General features: G+C 38.4%; 1 protein-coding gene across 3 annotated transcripts in view; it reads left to right on the top strand.

The window, feature by feature from the left end:
* The window catches only part of RNF115 (ring finger protein 115), a 74636-nt gene that overhangs the window by 13086 nt on the left and 38515 nt on the right, over nt 1-23035 (top strand). For all 3 annotated transcript variants that reach the window (XM_044672560.1, XM_044672557.1, XM_044672558.1), the window contains exons 2-3: nt 13997-14055; nt 18790-18847. In XM_044672560.1, the coding sequence (XP_044528495.1) occupies nt 13997-14055; nt 18790-18847 (117 nt within the window). The remainder of the gene's footprint in view (nt 1-13996; nt 14056-18789; nt 18848-23035) is intronic.

Below are 23035 nucleotides of genomic sequence, written 5' to 3'. Positions count from 1 at the left end.
CCTGAAGCTTCTTTCTCTCCTTCCCCTATGGAGGATCTAATTCTGAAATGCTCCATTGGAGAGTGTTGAGTGGTTCACATATGTGGGGGCAGCCAGCTGGGATTTAAAAGGAAACTAGGAGCTGAGTGCGAATGAAAGCTTGGTCATTGAGGAGAATTCTAGTTCTGATGAAGAAAGTTCCTTTTTCCTTAAATAACATGAAGGAAGTCATTAGTAGAACTGAAAATGAAGCCCAGTGACCTTGTAGCATTCTATTTGGGGTCCAATCCTACAAACCCTTAGTGGGCGCTCTGCTGTTGCTAGGGACATGGAGGTAAAATAAAAACTAGAATTCTGCTGTGAGAGTTTGAGTTGGTAAACAGATATATATAGGAAAATTTAAATAGAATGCTGACAACTAAGGAGGTCAGTAAAAGCTTCCCTAAGGAGCATGTATATGAGCTGAGCCCTGAAAGGAAGGTTAAGAGACCTGAATTCCAGGCATGAGGCACAGCCTATGAAAAGGCATGAGGCAGGAGAACGTGGAATGTGGAATGCCTAGAATAGCAAATAGGTCAGTTTGATAAGAATGTAGAGTGCATGGAGAGAAATAATAGGCAATAAGCCTGGAAAAGTAGGCTGGAGGCTTATTATAAAAGGATTTATATGTGAGATGTTTCCTGAGGCAATAAGGAACCAGTGAAGGTTCTTGAGGTCAGACCTATGCTTTAGGAAGATTATTTTAGTAGTCATTTGGAGTTTGTATTGGAGAAGGGAGACTAATTGTTTAGAGCAGTGGACTCTGAAATAGAGAATGTGTACCCCTAGTGGGTTATGGTATGACTCTTAGTGAGAGCTAATTAGAGGTTAGGAAGATGGGTTTCATCTTGTTTTCCCAAAGTAACAAATCCAGGGGATCCTGTCTAACATACTCTTACCACCCCCTTCATCCCCTATTATTCCCTCCCTCCACCAAAAAACAGAACAAAACCCAAAAAACAGCTGACCTGGTCATTGTACAAAATCTCATTCTCTAGCCACACTGTTGGGAAAAATCTTTTCTCATTCTCACCATCCCCCCTGCCCCAACTAGGACTGTAAAAATGAGAGTCCTACCCTACCCTTTTCATGCTAGGTGGGACAGAATGAGGGCCTGAAAGATGACTGGAGAGGGTATGGCTTGCTGTCCACAACACAGGTCTCATGATTATATCTTAGTGGCACCACCCACCCCCACCCCCCATTCCTTTTCCACACATCCTGCTTCTGATTCTCAGCTTCTTGGTTATTCTTAAACCCTCAGATGCACACATACCTACTGCTTTCTTTAGAGTTACTAGAGATCTTTCTCTGTCTCTATCTCTCTCAAAGTATTAAGCATTTGCTGTCTACTAAGTTTTAGGAATACAATCAGAAAAGTAAGCTAGCCCCTGCTTTTCTAGGGTTCACTTTCTTATGGGGAAAATTTCAGTTGTAAATCAGATGAAAAGATTCCATAGCCCTTTGGGCACCACAGTAAAGCAGAGTGAGGAATGCTTCTTTTTAAATGTTAAACTAATGGATGATCACTTCAGTTTCTGGTAATGAGCCATTTGACAGTGCTGGGTATTTGTTGACTAGAATTTGTGTGTGTGTGTGTGTGTGTGTCTTCAAAAGATGTAGTTGTTAGGCTGTATCTCCAGAGGTATTGTTTCCTGTGACTTCCTTATGTTTGTTGGTACTACTTTGTTGGCATCACTCCCTTTTCCTTTGGATGGTCCTGCAGAATAGTGTCTTGGCTTGACTCTTTAACCCTTTCATCAGTGAGAAATCTGAATTATGTCACCATCTCTTGCCTTCAGAACTTTGGGAAGAAAGGAGTGGTCCTATATTCCAGTGATTTCTCCAAGTTGGTTTAATAGCATTTGACAGCTTCAACCATAGCTATTCTCTCACTTTCTCTTATGGATACCTAAGACAAGTAGAAAGAAAACCAGGAGCACAAACAATGATCTAGACAAAAGTATCAAGGAGAAGAGGTTGATCAATAATGTCAAGCTGCAGAGAGGTCAAGAAGGTTGAGAATTTGGGCAGCTAGGTGGCTCAGTGGAATCTCAGTGGAGTGGCTCTCTAGAGTCAGCCTTGGAGAGTGAAGGTCCTAGGTTCAAATATGACTCAGATACATTCTAGCTGTGTAACCCTGGACAAGTCACTTAACTCCCAATTACTCAACCCTTACTATTCCTCTGCCTTGGAACCCACACTTGTATTAATTCTAATCTAGAAAGTAATGATTTAGAAAAAAGAAAGATAAGAATTGATAACAGGCCTTTAAGATCTAACAAATAATAGACAGTGAGGGAGAGTGAGCAGAGCCAAATGGAAGGAAGAATACATTTAGCCTTCCTACCCTTACCCCCTCAATTCCTTCAGCCAGATCTAGAAAATGCATAAGATCCAATCCTGATGGGGAAATCCAAGAAAATGTTAGAGTGAGTCATTTTCTCAGTCCAGGTCAGCATAGGGAGGACAGACAGTGCTCACTGGGGAACAGGATGTGGCCAAGTGGACACCTTGAAGAACAGTCTGGTGCAAGAAAGAGGCTATGTATCAAGGCAAAAGGAGGTCCCAAGATCCATACAGGGGAATGTTTTTATTAATGAAATGATTAGAGGAAAAAAATTGGAAAAGAAATGAGTGCTATGGAAGAAAGAATTAGAAAAGGATTAATAACTTGGCACAAGAAGTACAAAAGCAACCCAAGCAACAAACTCATAAAGTTGGAAATGGAACTATTTGAACCAAATGGAAAACCAAAATAGAAAAAAAAATGTCTGTATGAGATATTAAGAAATTTTAAAACAAAGACAAAAGATTGAAAAATTAGAAGAAAATATAAGATATCTCATCATAAACCACCTTACTTAGAAAACTGATTGAAGAGAAAAAAACTTTAAGTATTATTGGACTACTCAAATGCCATGACCAAAAAGAGATATTAGACATCATCTTTCAAGAAGACTTAAAACTATGCAGATCAGGGTCCAGATAAAATCTTATCTTCTAAAGAAGCTTTTCCCAGTGCCTTCCCTGTTTCCTATTTTTCTTGTCTAAATTAACTATTTCTCCTCTAGCTTGTTTGTACATATTTGTTTGCTTGTTGTTTCACCCATTAGATTATGAGTTCCTTGAGAGCAAGGACCATTTTTTGCCTTTTTTCTTTTCTGAATTCCTAGCATTTATTTAGCACAATGTCTGACACATAGTAAGTGCTTTATTGACTGATAGATCTCTTAGAACCAGAGGGTAAAAAGAAAATGAAAACTCCTAAGACCCTTAGTTTGAGCTTCCAGGTCAAATAAAAAAAAAATGCTGCAAGCAGCCAGAAAGAAAAAATTGAAGTGCCAAGGAGCCACAGTTAGGGTCACACATGATTAGCAGCGACCACTACTGAGGAGCAGAGAGCTTGGAATATAATATTTCAGAAGGCAAAGGTCATACAATTATGGCTAAGAATAACTTACCCAGCAAAACTGAACATAATCATGTAGAGAAAAAATGAATCCTTAATGAAATAGAGGACTTTCAAACATTTCTAATAAAAAAGACCAGAACTACCTAGAAACTTTGAAATTTAAACACAGGAGTTAAGAAAAACATGGGAGCAGCTAGGTAGCTCAGTGGATTGAGAGCCAGGCCTAGAGACAGGAGGTAATAGGTTCAAACTTCAGACACTTCTTAGCTGTGGACTCTGGGCAAGTCACTTAACCTCCAGTGCCTAGCTCTTACAACTCTTCTGCATTAGAACCAATACATGATATTGATTCTAAGACAGAAGGTAAGGGTTAAAAAAAAAAAAAACCAACATAAAAAAAGGTAAACAAGAATGAACAATGATAAGGAACTAAACAAGAACAAACTGCTTAAGATCAGTTATGGGGAAATACATGTGTCCCCCTCTGAACCCTATTGTCAGGGTTCATAGAGGGAGTCTAATTAGACAAAAGGCTTGGGAATGATTCCATTAGATCTTGATGATCTTAAAAAGAAGAATGGAAAGAAAGCTACCCACATTCAGAGGAAGGACTGCAGGAGAGGAAACATATAAGAAAAACAACTGCTTGAACACATGGGTTGGGGTGGACATGATTGGGGATGTAGACTCGAAACTACCACACCAATGCAACTAACAACAATGTGGAAATTGGTCTTGATCAAGGACACATGACAAAACTAGTGGAAATGGGGGTCGGCATGGGTGGGGGGAGGGGGGGTGAAGGGGAAAGTAGGAGCATGAATCATGTAACCATGTTAAAAACAAATATTAATAAATGTTTAAAAAAAAGAAGAAGAATGGAGAGAGAAGAGAAGAGGAATATATTAGGGGGAAGATAAAAGAATAGGGAAAATTTTTCTCATGAAATCAAGATCCACAGACATGTATTCAAACAAGCAGGAAAGAGTGGGAGGAGCAACTGACAGTAACCTTACTCTCATCAGAACTGGTCAAAAGGGGGAAGAATAAACCTACACATGCAGAGTTTGGTATAGAAATACATTTCACTCAACAGAAATAGGGAAAGAAGAGAAGGAAGAATTAAGAGGGAGGGTTGGTTAAGGGTGAGATTCACCCCAAGAATTCCACAATTATTTAGAGCTATTTCTTAAGGTGGCAGTGAATGGGAATCTGAGAGGGTGCCCATATTGGGGAATGGCTGAATAAGTTATGATATATAAATATAATGGAATACTGTTGTGATATAAGAAATGATAGAAGTTAGTTTCAGAAACATGGATTGACTTGCATGAACTGATGCAAAGTGAAATGAATATAACCAGAAAAATTTATACAGTGACTATAATATAATAAAATGAACCAACTTGGAAAGAATTAGCATCTCATCACTAGAATGACTAACCATAATTCCAGAGGACTAATGATGAAATGTGTTACCTCACTTCCTGATAGAAGTGAAAGACTTGAGTACAGATTTATTCACACACTCAAATATACATCTTTTGGATATGACCAAGGCAGAATTTTTTTTTGATTGACTATAAAAATAAAAATAAACCTGGTAAACTTTAGAGGGAGAGAAATTTCATTTGAATGAAAGATTGAAAGCCAGACTGCAGGGAATTGAGAAAATAAGTACTAAAGGATATGGAGGCACCAATTATAGATGGCCTTCTCAAGAAATTTAACCAAGAAAGAAAGGAAAGATAGCAGCGATGGATAGAACAAGTGAAAGCTTGTTAAGAATAGGAGAGATATGAGAGTATTTAGATAACAGAGAAGCAGGCAAGTAGATGGGGAAAGATTGAAGACCAGTGGGAGAATGGGTATAATTAAGAGGTCAGTCTCCTAGACTATATGGGATGGAATGAGAGTGCATGTAGAGGAGTTTGCCTTGGTAAGAAAGCAGAGATAGTGGGATAAGGTACTTGAGTGGTATGAGATGAGGAAATGGTAAAAGGAAGCTCTGGGCATTTGCTTTAAAGTCAGTGAAAAATGAGGCAAAGTTTTCAACTCAGGAAGTGGGCAAAAGAGGAGTAAGAGGTTTCAGGAAGGATGAAAAAAGTTTGGAAAAGCCTCTGTAGAGGCCAGTTGATTAGGGTATTGTAAAAGTGCCTTGCTGCAGTGAGGAGGGTCCATTGGACATTATATATTATAAAAGTTATAGTGGACCCAGTCTGCAAAGGTTTCCCCTCACCCCCTAACCCCCTCCAGCCTTATGCAGCAATATATGAATAAGATTGAAGGCAGTTGTCATGGGAGTAATCTAAGGTTGAGGCTTGGCAAGGCAAGATTAAGAAAAGAACAAGGGGCAAAGTACCTCAGACCTTAGCATCTGTTTTTTAGAGTTAAACCAAGCATATTTCCTCTTTTCAGTGAGAGCAAAAAGGTTTTTATTGTACTATTGCTTTCACTAAAAATATTAATATTTTTAATGAGAGCAAAAGGTTTTTTTGAGCCTAACAAAATATTTTCAGAATACTTAATCTTTCTCAAATTTTTAAATGTCTATTTTAATGTAAATTTCACAATATACTAAATTATCAGTATTATTAAATATGATATAATTTATGCATATGTTGATGGTGTGTTCAAAATGTGTGATCAGAATGTTTGGATAACGCAAAAAATAATCAGTGAAAGACCTGAAAATCAGAAAAGAGCAAATGGATATTCAGAAAGATAAAAGTTTATCAGGGCAGTTTTGTTACTATCATATTAAAATTACATATACTTAATTTCACATGAATAATTGGCATCATATTGCTTGTCTTAAGGGTTGGTGGGGTTAGAGGGAAGGATAGAATTTGGAACTCAAATTTTTTTTAAATGTCAGAATTTTTTGCATGCAATTGGGGAATATTTAACAAAATAAATAAAAATATATTTTATTAAAACCCTTATCTTCCATCTTAGAATTAATACTGTGTATTGGTTCCGGGGCAGAAGAGTGATAAGGGCTAGGTAGTGGGGGGTTAAGTGACTTGCCCAGGGGCACACAGATAGGAAATGTCTGAGACCAGATTTGAACTTAGGACCTCCTATCTCTAGGCCTGGTTCTCAATCCACTGAGCCACCCAGTTGCCCCCATAAAAATATGTTTTAGAATTTTAGCTTGCACTTTAAAAAAAACTATATGTAACAAGAAAATCACTAATTTAAAATCTTCTCTTTATCAAAATGCTTGTTTTTTTTTTTTTTGTTTGTTTGTTTTTTGTCAAATGAACAATTAAAGAGAATTAAAGTTTTAAGTTTGGAGATTTAGTCTCCAGTCTTAAAAGTCTTAGAGAATAGGAGGAGAAGTAATAGAGTTATTAAATGATGACATTTCTAATTCTGAGTTATGACGGCTAATAAAATATTTTGCCTCTGATCCACCTATTTAAGTAGTTCATGAGTAATTATCTCAGTATAATTTTACCAACTGATATTTGAAGCCAGTTTGAGTTATATAAATAGTTTGTACTATTATTTAGTACAATGATTAATCTTAAATCACTGACTCTAACTGGACAGAAAATAGGTGGTTCTCCATTGACTTAGTGACTTTTATAGTTCCTGATCATAAAGTGCCAATCACTGAATCAATACCTGAGAACAGACCCAACATTCTGAGATCAGGGTATAAGTGGTAATGATATCAATGAAGAATTCAGATTGAATAGTAGGAATGAATATAAATATGCATAGAGTTCAGAAGTGTTTCTCTTTGTGGGACATTACTTCAATTGGATCATGACTCAGCACTGCTTTCCTGCTTTGCCAACAACTCAGACTTTGATAGTTCTATCTCTTAGGAAACAGGAAGAAAAGGAAAATGAAATAATTAAATCCAAGAAGTATACTTCTTTTTCTAGTGTTAGTGAGTGTTGAATATTTCTTACTTTTAAGGTAATGCAAAGCAGCCAGGCTAACCTATACTAGTAAATATTAATATATGTAAATTTTAAATAGAATTTTTAATTAGATTAAAAGCTATATGTGTATATGCTACATATACACATATGTATACTATGTATAGTTTAAAATTTACTTCTGAATTTGGATACCTCAAAATAGAATGTTTTTGATATATAGTATAGAATAGATAAGGGATTATGTGAAGCAAAAAATATTACATACAGCTTTCATTAAAAAAAAGTGTGGAAGTCCGTGTTATTAAAAAAAATTAATTGCATTGATATTTTTGTTTTAACGTGGACTAAATTTTCCTCTTGTTTCTCACCATTTCCAGAGATTCATCTAAGTCTTTTTCTTTTTTAAAGAAAAAGAGAAAAAAAACAGTCAGTAAAATCAATGCATTAAATAACAAACAGAAAATATATGCCTTTTCACACCTATGGACCTCAGACTTCTGTTGTGGGCAAGGAAGGAATATTGTATCATTTTGAGGGAAGCCATGCTTGTCCTTTGTAATTTTGCAGCATTCATTTTTTAAAATTTTGTGATGGTGTTCTTTATATTGATGTCATTACTTTGTTCTGTTTATTTCACTCTGCATCAGTTCATATAGTCTTTCTATGCCTTCTTTGTATTCCTTTTTTGTCTTACAGCACAATAATATTCTGTTGCATTCATGTACTACAGTTTGTTTAGCCATTCATTCTTCTGACTGGTGGGCAGCTATTTTATTTCCAATTCTTTGCAGCCAAAAAAAGTGCTTAGCTTTATACATCTTTGGTGTATAAAGAGCCTTTCTCTTATTAATGACCTCCCTTAGTAGTGGAATTCTAGTTCAAAAGGTATGGATATTCTAATTATTTTATTTGTATTTAAAAGTCCCATAGATATCTTAAATGTAACATGTTTGAGGGCATCACCATTCTCCCAGTCTCTCAGATTTGTAACTTGGGTGCTATCCTTGACTTCCCCCCTGAAACTCCCATATCCAGTCTGTTGCCAAGACCTGTCAACTTTACCTATATAACATCTGAATGCTCCCTCTGTCCTCTTTGACACTGCTATCACGCTGAAACTATTCCAAGAACCTGCTAGCTGGTGTCTCTGCTATGAGTCTCTTCCTACTCCAGTCCAGTCTACAGAGTGAACTTCCTGAAGAGCAGGGCTGACTATGTTACTTCCCATCTTTTACTCTGTAAACTCTAGGGGCTCCCTATCACCTCAGAATCAAGTATAACATTCTCAGACCTTTGAAGCCCTTTATAACCTTGTGTGTGTCTGTTTTCTCTCTCTCCCTCCCCCCCCCCCAACCTTCCTAGTCTTCCACCTCCCCAGTTACTGAGATCCATTGACCCTGACCTCTTTCCTGTGCCTTGTGTAAGACACTGTCTCCTGACTCAAGTGTTTTCACTGGCTGTCCTCCATGCTTGGAATGAGCTCCCTCCTTAATTTCTACCTTCTAGCTTTCTTCAAGTCCTCGCTAAAAGTCCACTTTTTATATCAAGCCTTTCCCAATTCTTCTTCATTTTAGTGCCTTCTTTCTATTAATTGTTTTCAACTTATCCTGTATATAGCTTGCTTGTACTAGTTGTTTTTTGCACATGACAGAACTGAAAATTGCCCAGAGGCACACAGCTAGTATATGTCCAAGACAGAATTTGAATTCAGGTCTTTCTGACTCTAGGTTTAACATTTTATCCATTCATCCTACCACCTAGCAACCTCAAACCTGGGATGTATTGTAAATTCCCACCTAAGAAGACTGTCCTAAGAACGAAGGCTTAGGTAGCTGGGGCTTTATAGACTTGCCATTTTGGCCAGAGATGTTCTTAGTCAGAGTTGCCCACAGGAGAGCCAGGACTTCTTTAAATAATTACATAGCTTTGCCCTTTGGAATGTGGGGTGCTCACTTTTTCATCCTAAAAGAATTAAGTCCTGACCTCAGACACTTCCTTGCTGTGTGACCCTGGGTAAGTCACTTAACCCCAGCCCTTACCACTCTTCTGCCTTGGAACCAATACCTAGTATTGATTCTAAGATGGAAGGTAAGGGTTTTTTGTTTTTTGTTTTTTAAGAATAAAATAAAATAAAAATAAATCATTTGAATATAATGTTGCTATGACTTTGAGAGGGAAGGATGATTCTAGGAGGAATCTTCAAAGCTACCTATAAAGTCCCTCAAAGCCACAAAGGTTTAGGAATTCGGTGAGAAGAATTGGTTTGAGGATGAGGAGTGATGGAGGAAGGTCAGGTCTAGATTATCTCACCTCCACGCTGGCGGCGGTTCAGAGCCTGGCGTAGCAATCTCCACAGTTCCTTGTCTTGGGTAAGCAGAGCATAGTACAAGGCATCATGACCCATGCAGTCCACAGCCCCTACATCTGCCCCGTGGCTCAAGAGCAATTCTGCCACCTCTGCACTCCCCTTCTCACAGGCCAGGATCAGGGCTGATCTGTGGGGTGCAGAGGGGGGTGTTAGAAAGCTGATTTTTTGGAGCCCTGGCTCTTACTTACTCTGTTGGTTATCTAGAAGCTTCCCTGGCTTCCTTCAAGTCTCAGTTAAAATCCCACCTTCTCCAAGGCTTTAATCTTTCCCAGTCTTTAATCTTAGTGCCTTCCCTCTGAGATTACCCCCAATTTATGATATAGATACATATAGGGATAGATATATAGACATATAAACTCTAGACATAGATACCTTGTTTCTATATCTTTGTTTGCCTGTTTTCTCCACCATTAGACTGCGAACTCCTTGAGAGCGAGTCTGTTTTTTTGCCTTTCTTTGTAACCCCAGAACTTAGTACAGTGCCTGTCATATATTCTTATTCAGTCATTTCAGTCATTTCTGACTCTTTGTATCTCCATTTGGGGTTTTCTTGGCAAAGATCCTGGAGTGGTGTGCCATTTCCTTCCCCAGCTCATTTGACAGAGGAGGAAACAAGAGGCAAGTAGAGTTAAGTGACTTGCCCAGGGTCACACAGCTAATAAGTACCTGAGACTAGATTTGAACTTAGTTCTTCCTGACTCCAGGTGCAATATTCTATCCAGTGCCCCACCTGGCACATAGTAGATGTAAATGCTTGTTGACTGACTGACTGGAGGGGTGAGGGTAGGGGGTCATACCAGCCGTGTGGCAAAGCCTCTGGACTTGGCCAATAGGCCTGGAGATAGTTGTGGCAAAGAGCAGGGCAAAAGGATCAATAGCTAAAGGGGATAGGGACATAAGGCACAAGAATTATTTTCCTGGGGGCAGCTGGGTGGCTCAGTGGATTGAGAGCCAGGCCTAGAGACTGGAGGTCCTAGGTTCAAGTCCGGCCTCGGACACTTCCAGCTGTGTGACCTTGGGCAAGTCACTTGACCCCTGTTGCCCACCCTTACCACTCCTGGGCTAAGGATGGTCCCTAGCCCGGATGAAAAAGGAGGAGGGTTGGGCGTGGGGCTAGCAACCCCACCCTGTAAAAACTACATCTGCTAAAGAAACTGCAACCTAAAGTAGGGGCAGCTGGGTTAGCTCAGTGGATTGAGAGCCAGGCCTAGAGACGAAAGGTCCTAGGTTCAAACCCGGGCTCAGACACTTCCCAGCTGGGTGACCCTGAGCGACTGTGTGACCAATTGCCTACTGGTTGTGGCCCTATGCTCCTAGAATGGAGTCCCAGGATAAAAAAAAAAAAAAAAATTTATTCACCAACCTGTTAGATGCACTAGAAGATTCATCAAAAAGATCCAACTTGCTAACAACTATCAATAACTAATCCAAATGTTTTTTTCCAAGAAGAGATTATCTTTCATTTGTAATTTTTTTGGAGCACTAGATGGGATCTTGTTCTTGAAATTCTGAACTCTCCTTGTGAATATGACAGTGTGAATGTTAAAGCCAAGGCCCAGAAGGAAGAGAACCTTGGTTTGATTTCTGTATGACCTTGAGATGACTTGACTGTCTGTAGAAGATCTGTGAATTTCTTTTTGAGGCCCTTCACAAATGCATAGTACAATTCTCTTCCTCTAGACATGGGCTTGATCAGTAGTTGCATTTAGTTACCCAGCTTTCTAATGAGGAGCTTTTCTGAAATGAGCTGGGCTGACCCTTGGAGGAAAAGTACCACATGGTCTGTCACCATACCTCGAACTCCAACCTTTTCTGTCTAATGGAATCTGCCAGTGTCTGTTGCTCCAGTGTCAGGGTCACCTCACCTCTAAGCCAAAATAAAGTGTTGGAGTAGGACCTTGGTGGGGTAGATTTCCTACAGTAGCAAAAATAACAAAATGGTTGCTTCTTCCATCTTATTTTGAGGCATACTGAGTTTGAAGCCTTTTTGTAATCAGTTATTATCCCCAAAGGCACAAAGTTATCACTAATCATTCCATTTTTTCCTTGAAGATGCCCAGGGTTTTTGGCAGAGTGGACAGCTTCTTGTCTTTTAATGTTTCAAAAACTCATGTAATGATTAAACCTCCTGAAGTGGTAGGGGCAGCAGAAAGACCCTAAGAGATGTTGAAATAGAGACGAGTTAGTAATTGTCTTGGGCACATGAAATCAGGAGGGGAGGTGGAACTGCTGAGATGGCTTTGGGGTCTTAAGGACAGCACAGGAATAGCAGTTGCAGATTTTCTGGATTTATTTTGACTTTCTAGACTTGTAAAATGCTGGTGAGGTTCTAAGGGCTGAGATGTTCCACTCTGCTCTAAGGCTTGGTCATTAAAGTGTTTGAGAGAGTTTTCTCCTTCTGACTGATAATCATAGTGTGAACAGCCTATAAATTCCATAGGGTCTTCCAGCTTTCTGTGGTGCTGCCTGTAGGAGGGGCCAGCTCCAGCCCAAGGCTGTGTATTTGTCACAGTCAACTCTGTTTTCTAGTACAAAAAGGCAATTTGAAGAAAAGATCTATTTGGTAATTTTTGATCAGAATTTCATTAGTTCACAGGAGACTTGAAAAGTGTTTGCCGTTTTCCTTTACTTTTATTTAATGAAGATCTATCTTTGCAGAAATATCTACTTGATAATGTATATAACCCAGTGGAATTGCTTGTTGGCTCCAGGAGGGGGGAGGAAAAACATGAATCATGTAATCGTGGAAAAATACTTAAAACTAAATAAACAAAAAACCCCAGATAAATTTAAAAAAAAAGAAAGAAAGAAAGAAATATCTACTTGGTTCTAGTAAATATGGAGTTACAAAGTAGCAAGGAAAACCACAGTTTTTATGGGGGTTTAAGTTGAAAACTAGAAAATGCTTTATCCACATTAGAATGGAACTGACCAGAAGAGTAGCCTCTCAGTAGCCAGTTAATTGTCTGTAGAGTCTGTAACCCTTTTTTAGGGAATGTAGGCTCACGGCCAATCTTGAGTTCTGTATTCCATTCTAGGCCTTAATTCAGGATCAGTTTTCTACCCTCTGTTTTTCTCTCATTGAAATAGAGATTATGCCTGTTCCTGAGTTACAGCATTAAAGAACTGTCTTTGGAGTCTGGAGGATCTAAATTCAATCCCACTTAAACTCATGCTGACATTATATGACATTAGGCCACACTGGGATAGAGCACTTTATCTCTCAGTTCCTCAGGCAGCTTTCTAACACTATGAGGTTCCAAGCAGGTATCTATTGGTATTGGAAGAGGGAATTTTCTATAGTAATGAAACCACAGGTCTAGGCATTCTCCTTCTCCATCCTAATTCCCTTTTGTTTTTGTTTAGTAGTTTCAGACTCTTTTTGTGACCTTCGGCAAAGATATTGGAGTGGTTTGCTATTTTCTTATCTAGTTCATTTGACAGATGAGGAGACTGAGGCAAACTGGGTTAAGTTACTTGCCTGGGGTAGCATAGCTAGGATGTGTCTTGAGGTGAGATTTGAACCCAGGTCCTTTTGACTTGCAGGCCTGCTGCTCTATTCACTATATAACCTAACAGCCCCCTTTTCTTACTTTGATAACTTTGTTGGTTCAAGTCCCTTTTATCTCTCTGGGCCCCAGTTTTGTCACCTTTTAATTGAGGCTGTGCTAGATTACATTTAAGATCTATTCCAGCCCTAAATCCATGATATTGTGGTGCTTTCCAGTTAGGACTTTTTTTGGACCAGATGAGACTGCTAAATGTTATTTTAAGGTGCTAGGAATCAGAAAGCAAAACAGACCAGAAATATGGGAAAGCTCTGCCTTCTCCCAATTTAGTAACACTGTGGTTAGTGCCCTCTGTGTTCATGATGATATGTGGTACATCTGTTTCTCTTCTGTCCAACTTTATAATGTGTTATTTCTAAGCTCATTTATCTTCTAAGAGATTTTTCATTAAGAGCTAGATTTGAGGAGGAAGCCAAGTAGTTAAAATTTATCCAGACATAACACAAACATTTTTTAACTAATTAAGCAGTTTTAAAAAAGACTTCAACACTTTTGACATTGTTCATGTCTATTTCTTCTGATTTCAGCCTAGATCCACTTAGGCACCTATGAAACCAGTTCTTGAATCCTCCAAACATGCCAGTATTTGCTAGTGTACAACAAAGAAAACCATAGTACAGATGGATGGGCACTTAGACGATTTCACAGCATCAGCTTTTGTGTTGTTTGCAGTCTAAACCTGCATACTCAGCTCTCTAATGACTTTTTTATTTCCTTTCTTTTATAGGAGTATATTTGCCCCAGATGTGAATCAGGCTTTATTGAAGAAGTGACTGATGATTCCAGGTATTGTACAAGCTCATGAATAAATCAGACATCCTATTGTCAATTATCTTTCTCAACACTGGTTGAATGAATTGGAGTAAATTTGTTTCTCTCAACTGTTCTAAGTAAAGACTTGGGTATTTGTGAAAGAAATAGCATTGAGGGATGGGGAAAGGGAGAAATGGTGAAAGGGTTAGCAGTTATTTTGAGGCAGCTAGGTGGCTCACAAGTTAGAGTACTAGGCCTGGATTCAAGAAGACCTGAGCTCAAATCTATCCTCAGACATTTAGTAGCTGTTTGACCATGGGCAAGGCACTTGACCTCTGTTTGCCTCAGTTTCCTCAACTGATGAAAATGGCATCTACCTCACAGGGCTGTCAAGAGAATCTAATGAGCTAATATTTGTAATATGTTTGGCATAGTGCCTGGCATTTGGAAGGTGCTATATAAATACTTATTCCCTTCCCTTCCTCTAGTCCTAGGAATACGGCATTTTCTGGGAAATCCTTATTTTCACACTATTTAGAGTTGAGTTGATTGTCATTTAGTTCCTATGGTTCTAGCATGCTTTCAGATTTATGATAATCTATCCTGTTGTCTGAGAGCCAAGTCAGTATGCTATATCAAGGGAGAGTAATTTCTGGCAAGGATAACTAGCTTCACATATTCCTGGCAGCCTTATTTATGAAGAACAGAATTCTCTTTACTTTGAAGAAGCCATGTTTTCCTCTGACTGATATCTTATAGATGTGCTTTATTGAAAATGGGATCAGATTAATGCCAGTTTGGTCAGGGAAAGAGATTTTCATTTTTAGTCTCTGGAAGAAGGGTTGGCTTTAATTAAGTCTGAGGAGACATTTATTTAATGGTCATTGCCCTTCTGTGGTAGACCAGGTGGAAATTGATTGAAAGGGGAATAATAATGCCAGTCTTTTAGGGTTTTAATATCTTAGGAACATGCACTTTCTTTTAAAAACATTAATAGAACTGTTTGAGTTCTTGAGTGAAATTGTGTCAAGGTCATGTTCTTTTTAAACTCGCATAATTAGAAATTGTTTATTTTAGAATAAAATAGTCATTGATGAGATAGTTGAATTAGTGGCTCTCTCCAGGTATATAAACAAGATGGTGTATTCTGACCTTTGAGTCCTGAAGAACCTTAATTTGTGTTCCTGATGGTTCATAGTACAGGGGACCAGCTCTGTGATTTCATCCTGTTCTAGGCAGCTCCTAATGAGGATACTTGGTCCCACGGTGCAAGTTGCCACCTTCTCTGTAGCATATAGTTGGAGAGAGTCACCTTGAGCACAGAGAGAGGTTGAGACAGCTTCAGGGTAATGTTATCAGGATGTGTCCAAGGCAGAACTGGAACCCAAAGCTTCCTGGCTTGGAGGCTAGCTCACAGGCTACTATAACACAGTGTCTCTCAGGGCTAATGAAAGTTGTTAATTCCCTTACTGTTGCTATTGGCAGAAATTAAAGTTGAAAGCTCCCTCCAAACCCAGGGGAAGTTACCACCTTACAGTATGTATAGTGTTGGTTTGTTTTAACTAATGAGTGGAGATTGTGTGCCTAAATAAATCAGAGCTTCTGACCTCGTCCTTTGTTCATTTGATGCATGGGTTCAATTTAGAACAGATCTACAGTTTCACTGTTCCCATATCTAGAATTCTGAGGAAGCAGCTTCAGCACTAAACCTGCATTCTGGCATGACGTCAGCAAAGCGTGTGGGCAGCATGTTAACTTGGGCTGACGTGCTATTTGTATGCCATATGTGTCCAATGCTTATTTCAGATACTTGTGTCTTGCATGCATTAAAGCCATATTAACTAATGAGATTATTAGGAAGTGGGCTTCGTTGCTTCAAGTTTTTTTTTAAACATTTAAGTTAATTTTTTAAACTTTCATTGGCAAATGTCCACACTAAAGAGGGCAATGAAAGCAGAGTTTGGCTTGACAGTACAAGTGAAAGGAAGAGTTATCTCTAGAGAACTGTGATTTTCATTGCTCTGTCTTCCCTTAACTTTATAGTGTTTCCCATTTTTCATATTGTAAATGAAATGTAAAGCTCTACCAGCACTGCTGTGCTCAAAAGCTGCCGAAATGTGAGATATTGGGCTCCAGAAAGGCATCTGTATTTGCAGTCAAGGCCTTTTAGGTTGGGAAGCTATTGGAGAAAGAATGGATTAAAGGTCACAGATCTTGCTCACTTGTAAATATTTGACTAGGTAACAGCAAATGATGTTTTCTTTCTCTAACCTGTCTTTTTAAACACCCTTGGTTTGTACAAAGTTATTTGAAAGATCTTTATGTACTTGCTATGTAGATCAAAGGATCTGCCAGATCTGGCCCTTTTCATGCTTTTGTATGGTCTTGAGCAGTTTTTAGATTTTTAAATATGATGAAACTTTATTTAAAAATAAACAAAACCATTCTTAGTTCCTCAACCTCCTTACCTTGTTGGCATAGTTTGCTGACTTCCTGTAATAGATGGTTGTATTACATGAGTCCTTTTAAAGAAATATATATTTTTATAATTGTTAAAAAACAGATCCCATGTTTTAAAAAACAACTACAGTTCTAATCATGAAGCTTCACTAAGACTTTTTGGGAAACCCTTGATACAGTTTTATTTTCAGAGAGGCATGAAAATTTAGTCATTTAGTCATTTTTACTAGAGATGTGCAGGTATATTGGACCTGTGGGACACTTAAAGTATGTATTTTTATATTCTACATTTGGTGATTAAAACATGTAATGATTTTTTTGTTTCTAGTCTGGTGCTTCATTGATTCAAACTTGGCGTGTATGGGGAAGGTTGGCATGTTGGACATTGCTTTCCCAATAAGGGGATAGATTTTTAGGTGCTAACCTCTTATTAGTAAGTCAGCAAGTTCTGTTCTTAAAACTATTAAAGAGTCATGTTCATTACATTATTTCTTTTCAAAGGAAGGTCTATTAAAAAGTGTGTGATAAAGACTCATCTCTTTGCAGTGGTTTTGGGGGCAGTGCTTCCTGAAGAAAGGAAGGAAAAGACAGATAATGACTTCTTGAAAGGGCTGAGACTCTGATGAGCATTATATAAGAATAAGAGCCTCTTATTTTTCTTCCTGATAGGAGGTGGGCTGGGGAGGGATGTTAATAGCAAGGAGTGGGTGACCATTGTGGAAAAAAGTATGTAGACTGTTTTAAGGAGAAGTAAACTCCAATTTGATGAAGTTGGCGGAGCATGTTCTTCAACTTCTAATCAGCAAATAAAAAATTATATACTAGGGAGCTTCAGCTCTTGCCCATCACTTTTATGTATAGTCTAACCTGTCAGTGAGCTCAGAAGATGGAGGTTGGTGTAATAATGCTGAAAGTGAAGCTGTGGGTTGGGTGTTTTGGTCAGATAGATTTTTCAGGATAGAAAGTACAAGTTGTTGGATTGGTTAACTGCTGGAGAATGTATGTCATGTAGAAGAAGTCATCGTAAGGAGCTGCTGTTTCCAGCAAGTGATTTTTTTTTCTAAAAAATTTAATAACTAATTAATTAATTAAGAATATTTTTCCATGGTACATGATTCATGTTCTTTTCCTCCCCACCTTTCTTTTCCCTCCTGTAACCTACGAGAAATTCCACTGGTTTTACATGTATCATTGATCAAGACCTATTTCCATATTATTAATATTTGCACTAGGGTGATCGTTTAGAGTCTACATCCCTAATCATATCCCCAACGAACCATGTGACCAAACAAATGTTTTTCTTCTGTATTTCTACTCCCACGGTTCTTTCTCTGGATGTGGATGGCATTCTTTCTCATAGGTCCCTCAGAATTGTCCTGGATCATTGCATTGGTGCTAGTAGAGAAGTCTGTTACATTTGATTGTGCCACGTCTCTGTGTAAACGTTCTCCTGGTTCTGCTCCTTTCACTCTGCATAAATTCCTGGAGGTTTATTCCACTTCACATGGATTCCTCCAGTTTATTATTCCTTTTAGCACACTAGTATTCCATCACCAACAGATACCACAATTTGTTCGGCCATTCCCCAATTGAAGGGCATCCCCTCATTTTCTAATTTTTTGCTACCACAAAGAGTATGGCTCTAAATATTTTTGTACAGGTCTTTTTCCTTATTATCTCTTTGAGGTACAACAAATCCAGCAGTGGTATTAGCCAGTGATTTCTTGCCAGGAAAATAAAAAGGTGTTAGGCAGCTTCCTTTTCAGCATGCACAGTGTATCCTTTCCTCTGATCTAGGGACCATGGGTATTAGTACTTGAATAAAAATTTCTCTGTTGATTAGACTGTCTTAGAGTAGGATGAACTACTATGAGTAGTGTTAGCCCCAGCTAAAATCTTGATTATTGCTGCCCAAGATCTTGTTTGCCCTGTTGGTGAGCAGGTTTTTTTTTTAGTGACACATAGTTGAGAATGTGATATGGGCAATGTTTTTTTTTTTTTTTTCCCCTCTCTCTCTTGTGTGAAGAAAAACTTGAATTGCATTGCTTGGCAATGTATTTTCTCCCCTCCCCCTGATCCTTTGGCTTCACCTTGGTTTTTCTGTTTGTTGTACTGACATTAATTTGTTTGGTTTGTTTTCTTTGACAATAACCAACATTCCAGCTCCTTGTCATTTTGCAATTGCCATGGGGTGATTTTTTTTCTTTATCAGGCTTTTGCTCTCATGTGTCCCAGTCTATATTTAGCTTCTAGGAGAGGAACTTATTTCTGGGAATGGGATCACTACTCACTCTTGTTTCCCCTTAGTTTTTTAGATAGTGGTGGCAGCGGGATAGACGACAACACTTCTACGCAGTTTGCAGAGGTAAGTTTTACTTTGATGGTAGGGGTTTCTTGAGCAACTTGTCTGGATCAAAACTTGAGCCAAAATTCAGTTCATAGTAGAGCAAACAGCAATGTATTAATGAAAAATAGAGGTAGGATATGGCCTGTTTGTGAGCCAAACTTGGTGTCAAGTGGCTGGAGCTTTGACTGTGTGAATTCCAGTAAAAACTCCATTTCAAAGAGAATATCTTAGCCCTGAGACACATCATCAGAGACCAGTCTGGGCTTAATTGTTAATTTTCTTACTGTCTTATTTTTTTTTCTGTGTTATACAGAGGATTTAAAAAAATCTTAGTGTAGTTTTAACTTTAATTGCTTTAAAGACACACTAAGACTTTTGGGACACCCTATCTGGTATGAGAATAATATTTTTGAATTGACAGTTTCAAAGCTCCCCCTCATCAACTGGTGCAGCCCAAGATAAGTCAGTATTTCCCATAACACATTTTGGCACTGGACACCAGGAAGCAGGCTGCTTGTTTTGTGTAGGGATGCTTGATTTTAGCTCCCAGATTACATGTTAATTGGCAGAGTTGAAATTTGGAAGTGAGATAAGGATGGGGCATTTTGAGGTTATTCAGATCTCCAGATGGTTTTTCACATGTCTGATTATGTACAAAAAGGAACTTTATTATAACTTGAAAATAAGAGATCATTCTATATGTTTGTGTATTATTTAATATTTAAATGTGTAGTAATTCTCCTTGTACCTTCCCCTACTGCCATGAAATCTCTTCTTTGCTCCCACTTTTTTTAATCATTTAGTTACTATCTCACAGGCTAACCTAGCCTGCAAAAGCCTGTATACTGTATAGCCTTTTACCCTTTGAAGATCATAAAATTGTGAATGCCATAATGAGCTCACAGCCTAGAAGTAGGAACAATTAAGGCTTAATTTAAATAAAGAATTCCTCCATAATTGTGTTCTTTAGTATGTTTCCTGAGTGAACAGAAAGTTCGTTTCTGAGTTTCACATTTTAGGAGGGTGAATGATTACATGAAACATTCAAAGGAGAATCAAGGCAATTTGAAATGATATGAGGATCTACTAAAAGAACTGGGTACATTTAGCCTAAAGAAGAGAACTCCTTGGAGTACAGTCTGGCAGAAACATGATAATTTTCAAATATTTCAAAGGTTATCATGTGAAAGAGGTTTAGTTTTGTTCTGCTTAGCCCTCAAAAGCTAGAAAGTAGGACAGTTAGATGGAAGTTGTAAAGAATTGGATTTTGGTTCAATACACGGAAGAATTTCCTAAACATTTTTCAAGAAATGGAAGGGATTGTCTAATGAAATAGCGAGTTCTCTGTCACTGTTGGTGTTGAAGAAGGAAGGAATTGAATCATCACTTTTGTGGGGGATGGTATAGAGGGACTTCATTCTTCCAGTGAGTGGTAGAGTATGTAACCTTTGGGGTCTCTTCCCACTTTAAGGTTAAATGATTGATAAACACTAACCGGTGCAACTGTTTGAATGCACTTTTATAAAGTGGCCTCGGTGGATATCGGAGCCTCCAAGTGGTGAGTGAGCAGAATAGTAACATTAAAAAAAACCCCTCAGTCCTACTTCTTAGGAAATCGTGGCTTCAGATTCATAAATGTAAGTAACTCAAGAACAAAGTCCAAAAACTCCCTCTTTGTTCACACCATGTCTGATTTTAAGAGGACATTGCTAACATTTATGTAACGCTTCAAGGTTTACAAAGCATTACACATATTATCTCATTTGATCCCTTAGACAGCTCTGGGAATCAGATATTCTACTTATCCCCATTTAAAAGGGAGGCAGTCAAAGCTGAAACAGGTTTATTGACCTGATCAGGATCACTTGGCTGGTGTCTACAGTAGGATTTGAACTCTGGTCTTCTTGACTCCAAGTCTAGCACTGCACCACTCTGACCTTTGATATCAGATTACCTTCTAAATGCCCAGTCTGAATGTGTCATTGAATACCACAAGGCTTGGCACCAAATAAGAGCATAACAAATGCTTATTGACAGACTGACTGAATTCCCTAAGGTTCAAATATCTAGAAGGATCCTGTTCTTTGTCAGTTCTTTTTTAGTCTCTTTTGTTATTGCCTTGGGGGGAAGGGGGAGGAGAAAAGCTGAATTAATGGATTTGGTGATCCTTCTTCACCTTCCACCTGCACAGTATCCTACAGTTAGTTGTTAGGTCTAGAAGACTCCTTGAACTCTTGTCTCCTTCATCAATCACTTTTGATAATACAGGTTATGAAGTCAGTTGCTGTTTACACAGGAGGTAGAAGAAATTTCATCTGTTTTTTCTCCTTTTCCTTACTCTCCTTTTTTATCTTTCTCTTGGGGTAGATAGGAACAGATTGGTCTATCAGGTGAGCAGGCATGATTCAGACAAACTAGGAGAGACACTTTGAGTAAGGAGATTATATCTGTGAGTCAGTTTCCCAACTATAGTAATGCTAGATTTGAAATTGGAGCATTAGCTCCCTCTCTAGTGGGGATGTGATTATACCATTTCTCATAGTCTGTGGTGCTTGGACTTATGATCTTAAGGCACTGATAAAATTGTACTGGGACATTTCCCCCCCATAATATTTGTTCTTCCCTGGGATTCTGGGATTTCTTTGCCATTATTTCCAAAAAATTTAAGTCGTCCAGATAAGACTATAAAAGGGATTTCTCCCTGCACCTTCAACAACTAAGTTTTTATCAGGCATCTACTCTGTGCTTTGTACTACTCTACTAGGTGATATGGAAGAGTTTCTACTGACAAAGAGTTTATAAGTATACTTTGGTGGTAGTGGTGGGAGGTGGGTTTGGAGGACATAATACATTTAGAGAATCTAAATGCTAATTGTATAGTAGGCAGTGAGATCTAAGGTAGAGTAGGGAAAAGGGAGAAGTGTTAGGTCTTGAACTGAATGGTGGATAGAATTTAAATGAATGAAAAGAGAAAATATTTCAAGAGAAATTTGTTTCTGTTGTTTAAAATCATATGTATTTGGAAAAAAATTGGATATAGACCTAAAATTTATTTTTATTTTCTGTCTTTCGGGACAGGGATTCTTAACCTTTACTTGTGTCATGGACACCTTTAGCAGTCTGGTGAAATCTATGAACTTTTCAGAATGTCATTAACTACATAAATTAAACTACATAGGATTACAAATAAAACTAATGATATTGAAATACATTTGCTTAAAAAAAGCCAAGTTTATGGACCCCAGATTAAGAGAGAGATGTAAGATAAATTCTGACGACCACCTTTAGTCTAACTTTGCAGTGGTTCCCCTCCTTTCCCCCAGCTAGAGGTGATTATTATGAAGTATTCATGTATAGTAGCATATTATAGGCTAGTAATTTGCCCCTTCACATAACACATGAACATGTTACTGTTAATAAAACCAGCTTTGAATTTTTAATAGAAGGGGAAAACCTTTTAGATGAAAGGCAGTATTTGAGAAGTATATAAAGAATAATGGAGGGTGGCCAGAAGTACCATCACTTTATAGGGGTTTGGGAGGAGGCTGTACTGAGTTTTTTGTTTTATGTCTTATTCTGGATGACTGATGAAAAAGAACCCCAGGGAATTAAGCCCATAGCTACATGTCAGCATTGTCATTGTCCTGAAAGTGGCTGACTGTATTTATGTCTTAGAGAGAAATAGAAACCAAGACTCTTAGATCTGATCATTGTATTGTTTCAGAGCCAAAGTGGCTATTAATCTTCCTAAACTATAGGATAGATGCCTTCAGAGATGATCAGAAGAGGGAAGGGCATCCTGTGTGTTCCAGGAACCTTTGAATAAAACTTGATATTATGGATTCTCACATTTTCTTATTGCCTAGGCTGAGGTTGGTGAACCTTTTAGAGAGTGTGTGCCCAAATTACGCCTTTAGGCTGCCTGTGAGCCCCACTCATTACTCCACAGAGTGGAGGGAGGAAGTGCTGGCATTGGGCTGAAGGGCAGAGGGGTGGAGCATGCAAAATATGTCCTCAAGTGCAGTGGAGAGGGGGAAGGGAGCAGCCCCCTCTAGTAGGCAGGGACATTTGGGCCACATCTTCGCCAACACAGGCCTAGATTTTTATAGGTCAGGAGAGAGTAAGGGTTAAATGGTATGCTAACCACAACTGGTCCATGAGTTGATCAGAGTACACACACTAATGAAGATCCTTCAAGGAAATAAT

This window comes from Gracilinanus agilis, chromosome 4 (genome assembly GCF_016433145.1).
Source record: "Gracilinanus agilis isolate LMUSP501 chromosome 4, AgileGrace, whole genome shotgun sequence".
NCBI classification, from domain to species: Eukaryota; Metazoa; Chordata; class Mammalia; order Didelphimorphia; family Didelphidae; genus Gracilinanus; species Gracilinanus agilis.
The sequence above is the reverse complement of the archived record's forward strand: the minus strand, read 5'-3'. Positions and strand labels throughout refer to the sequence as shown.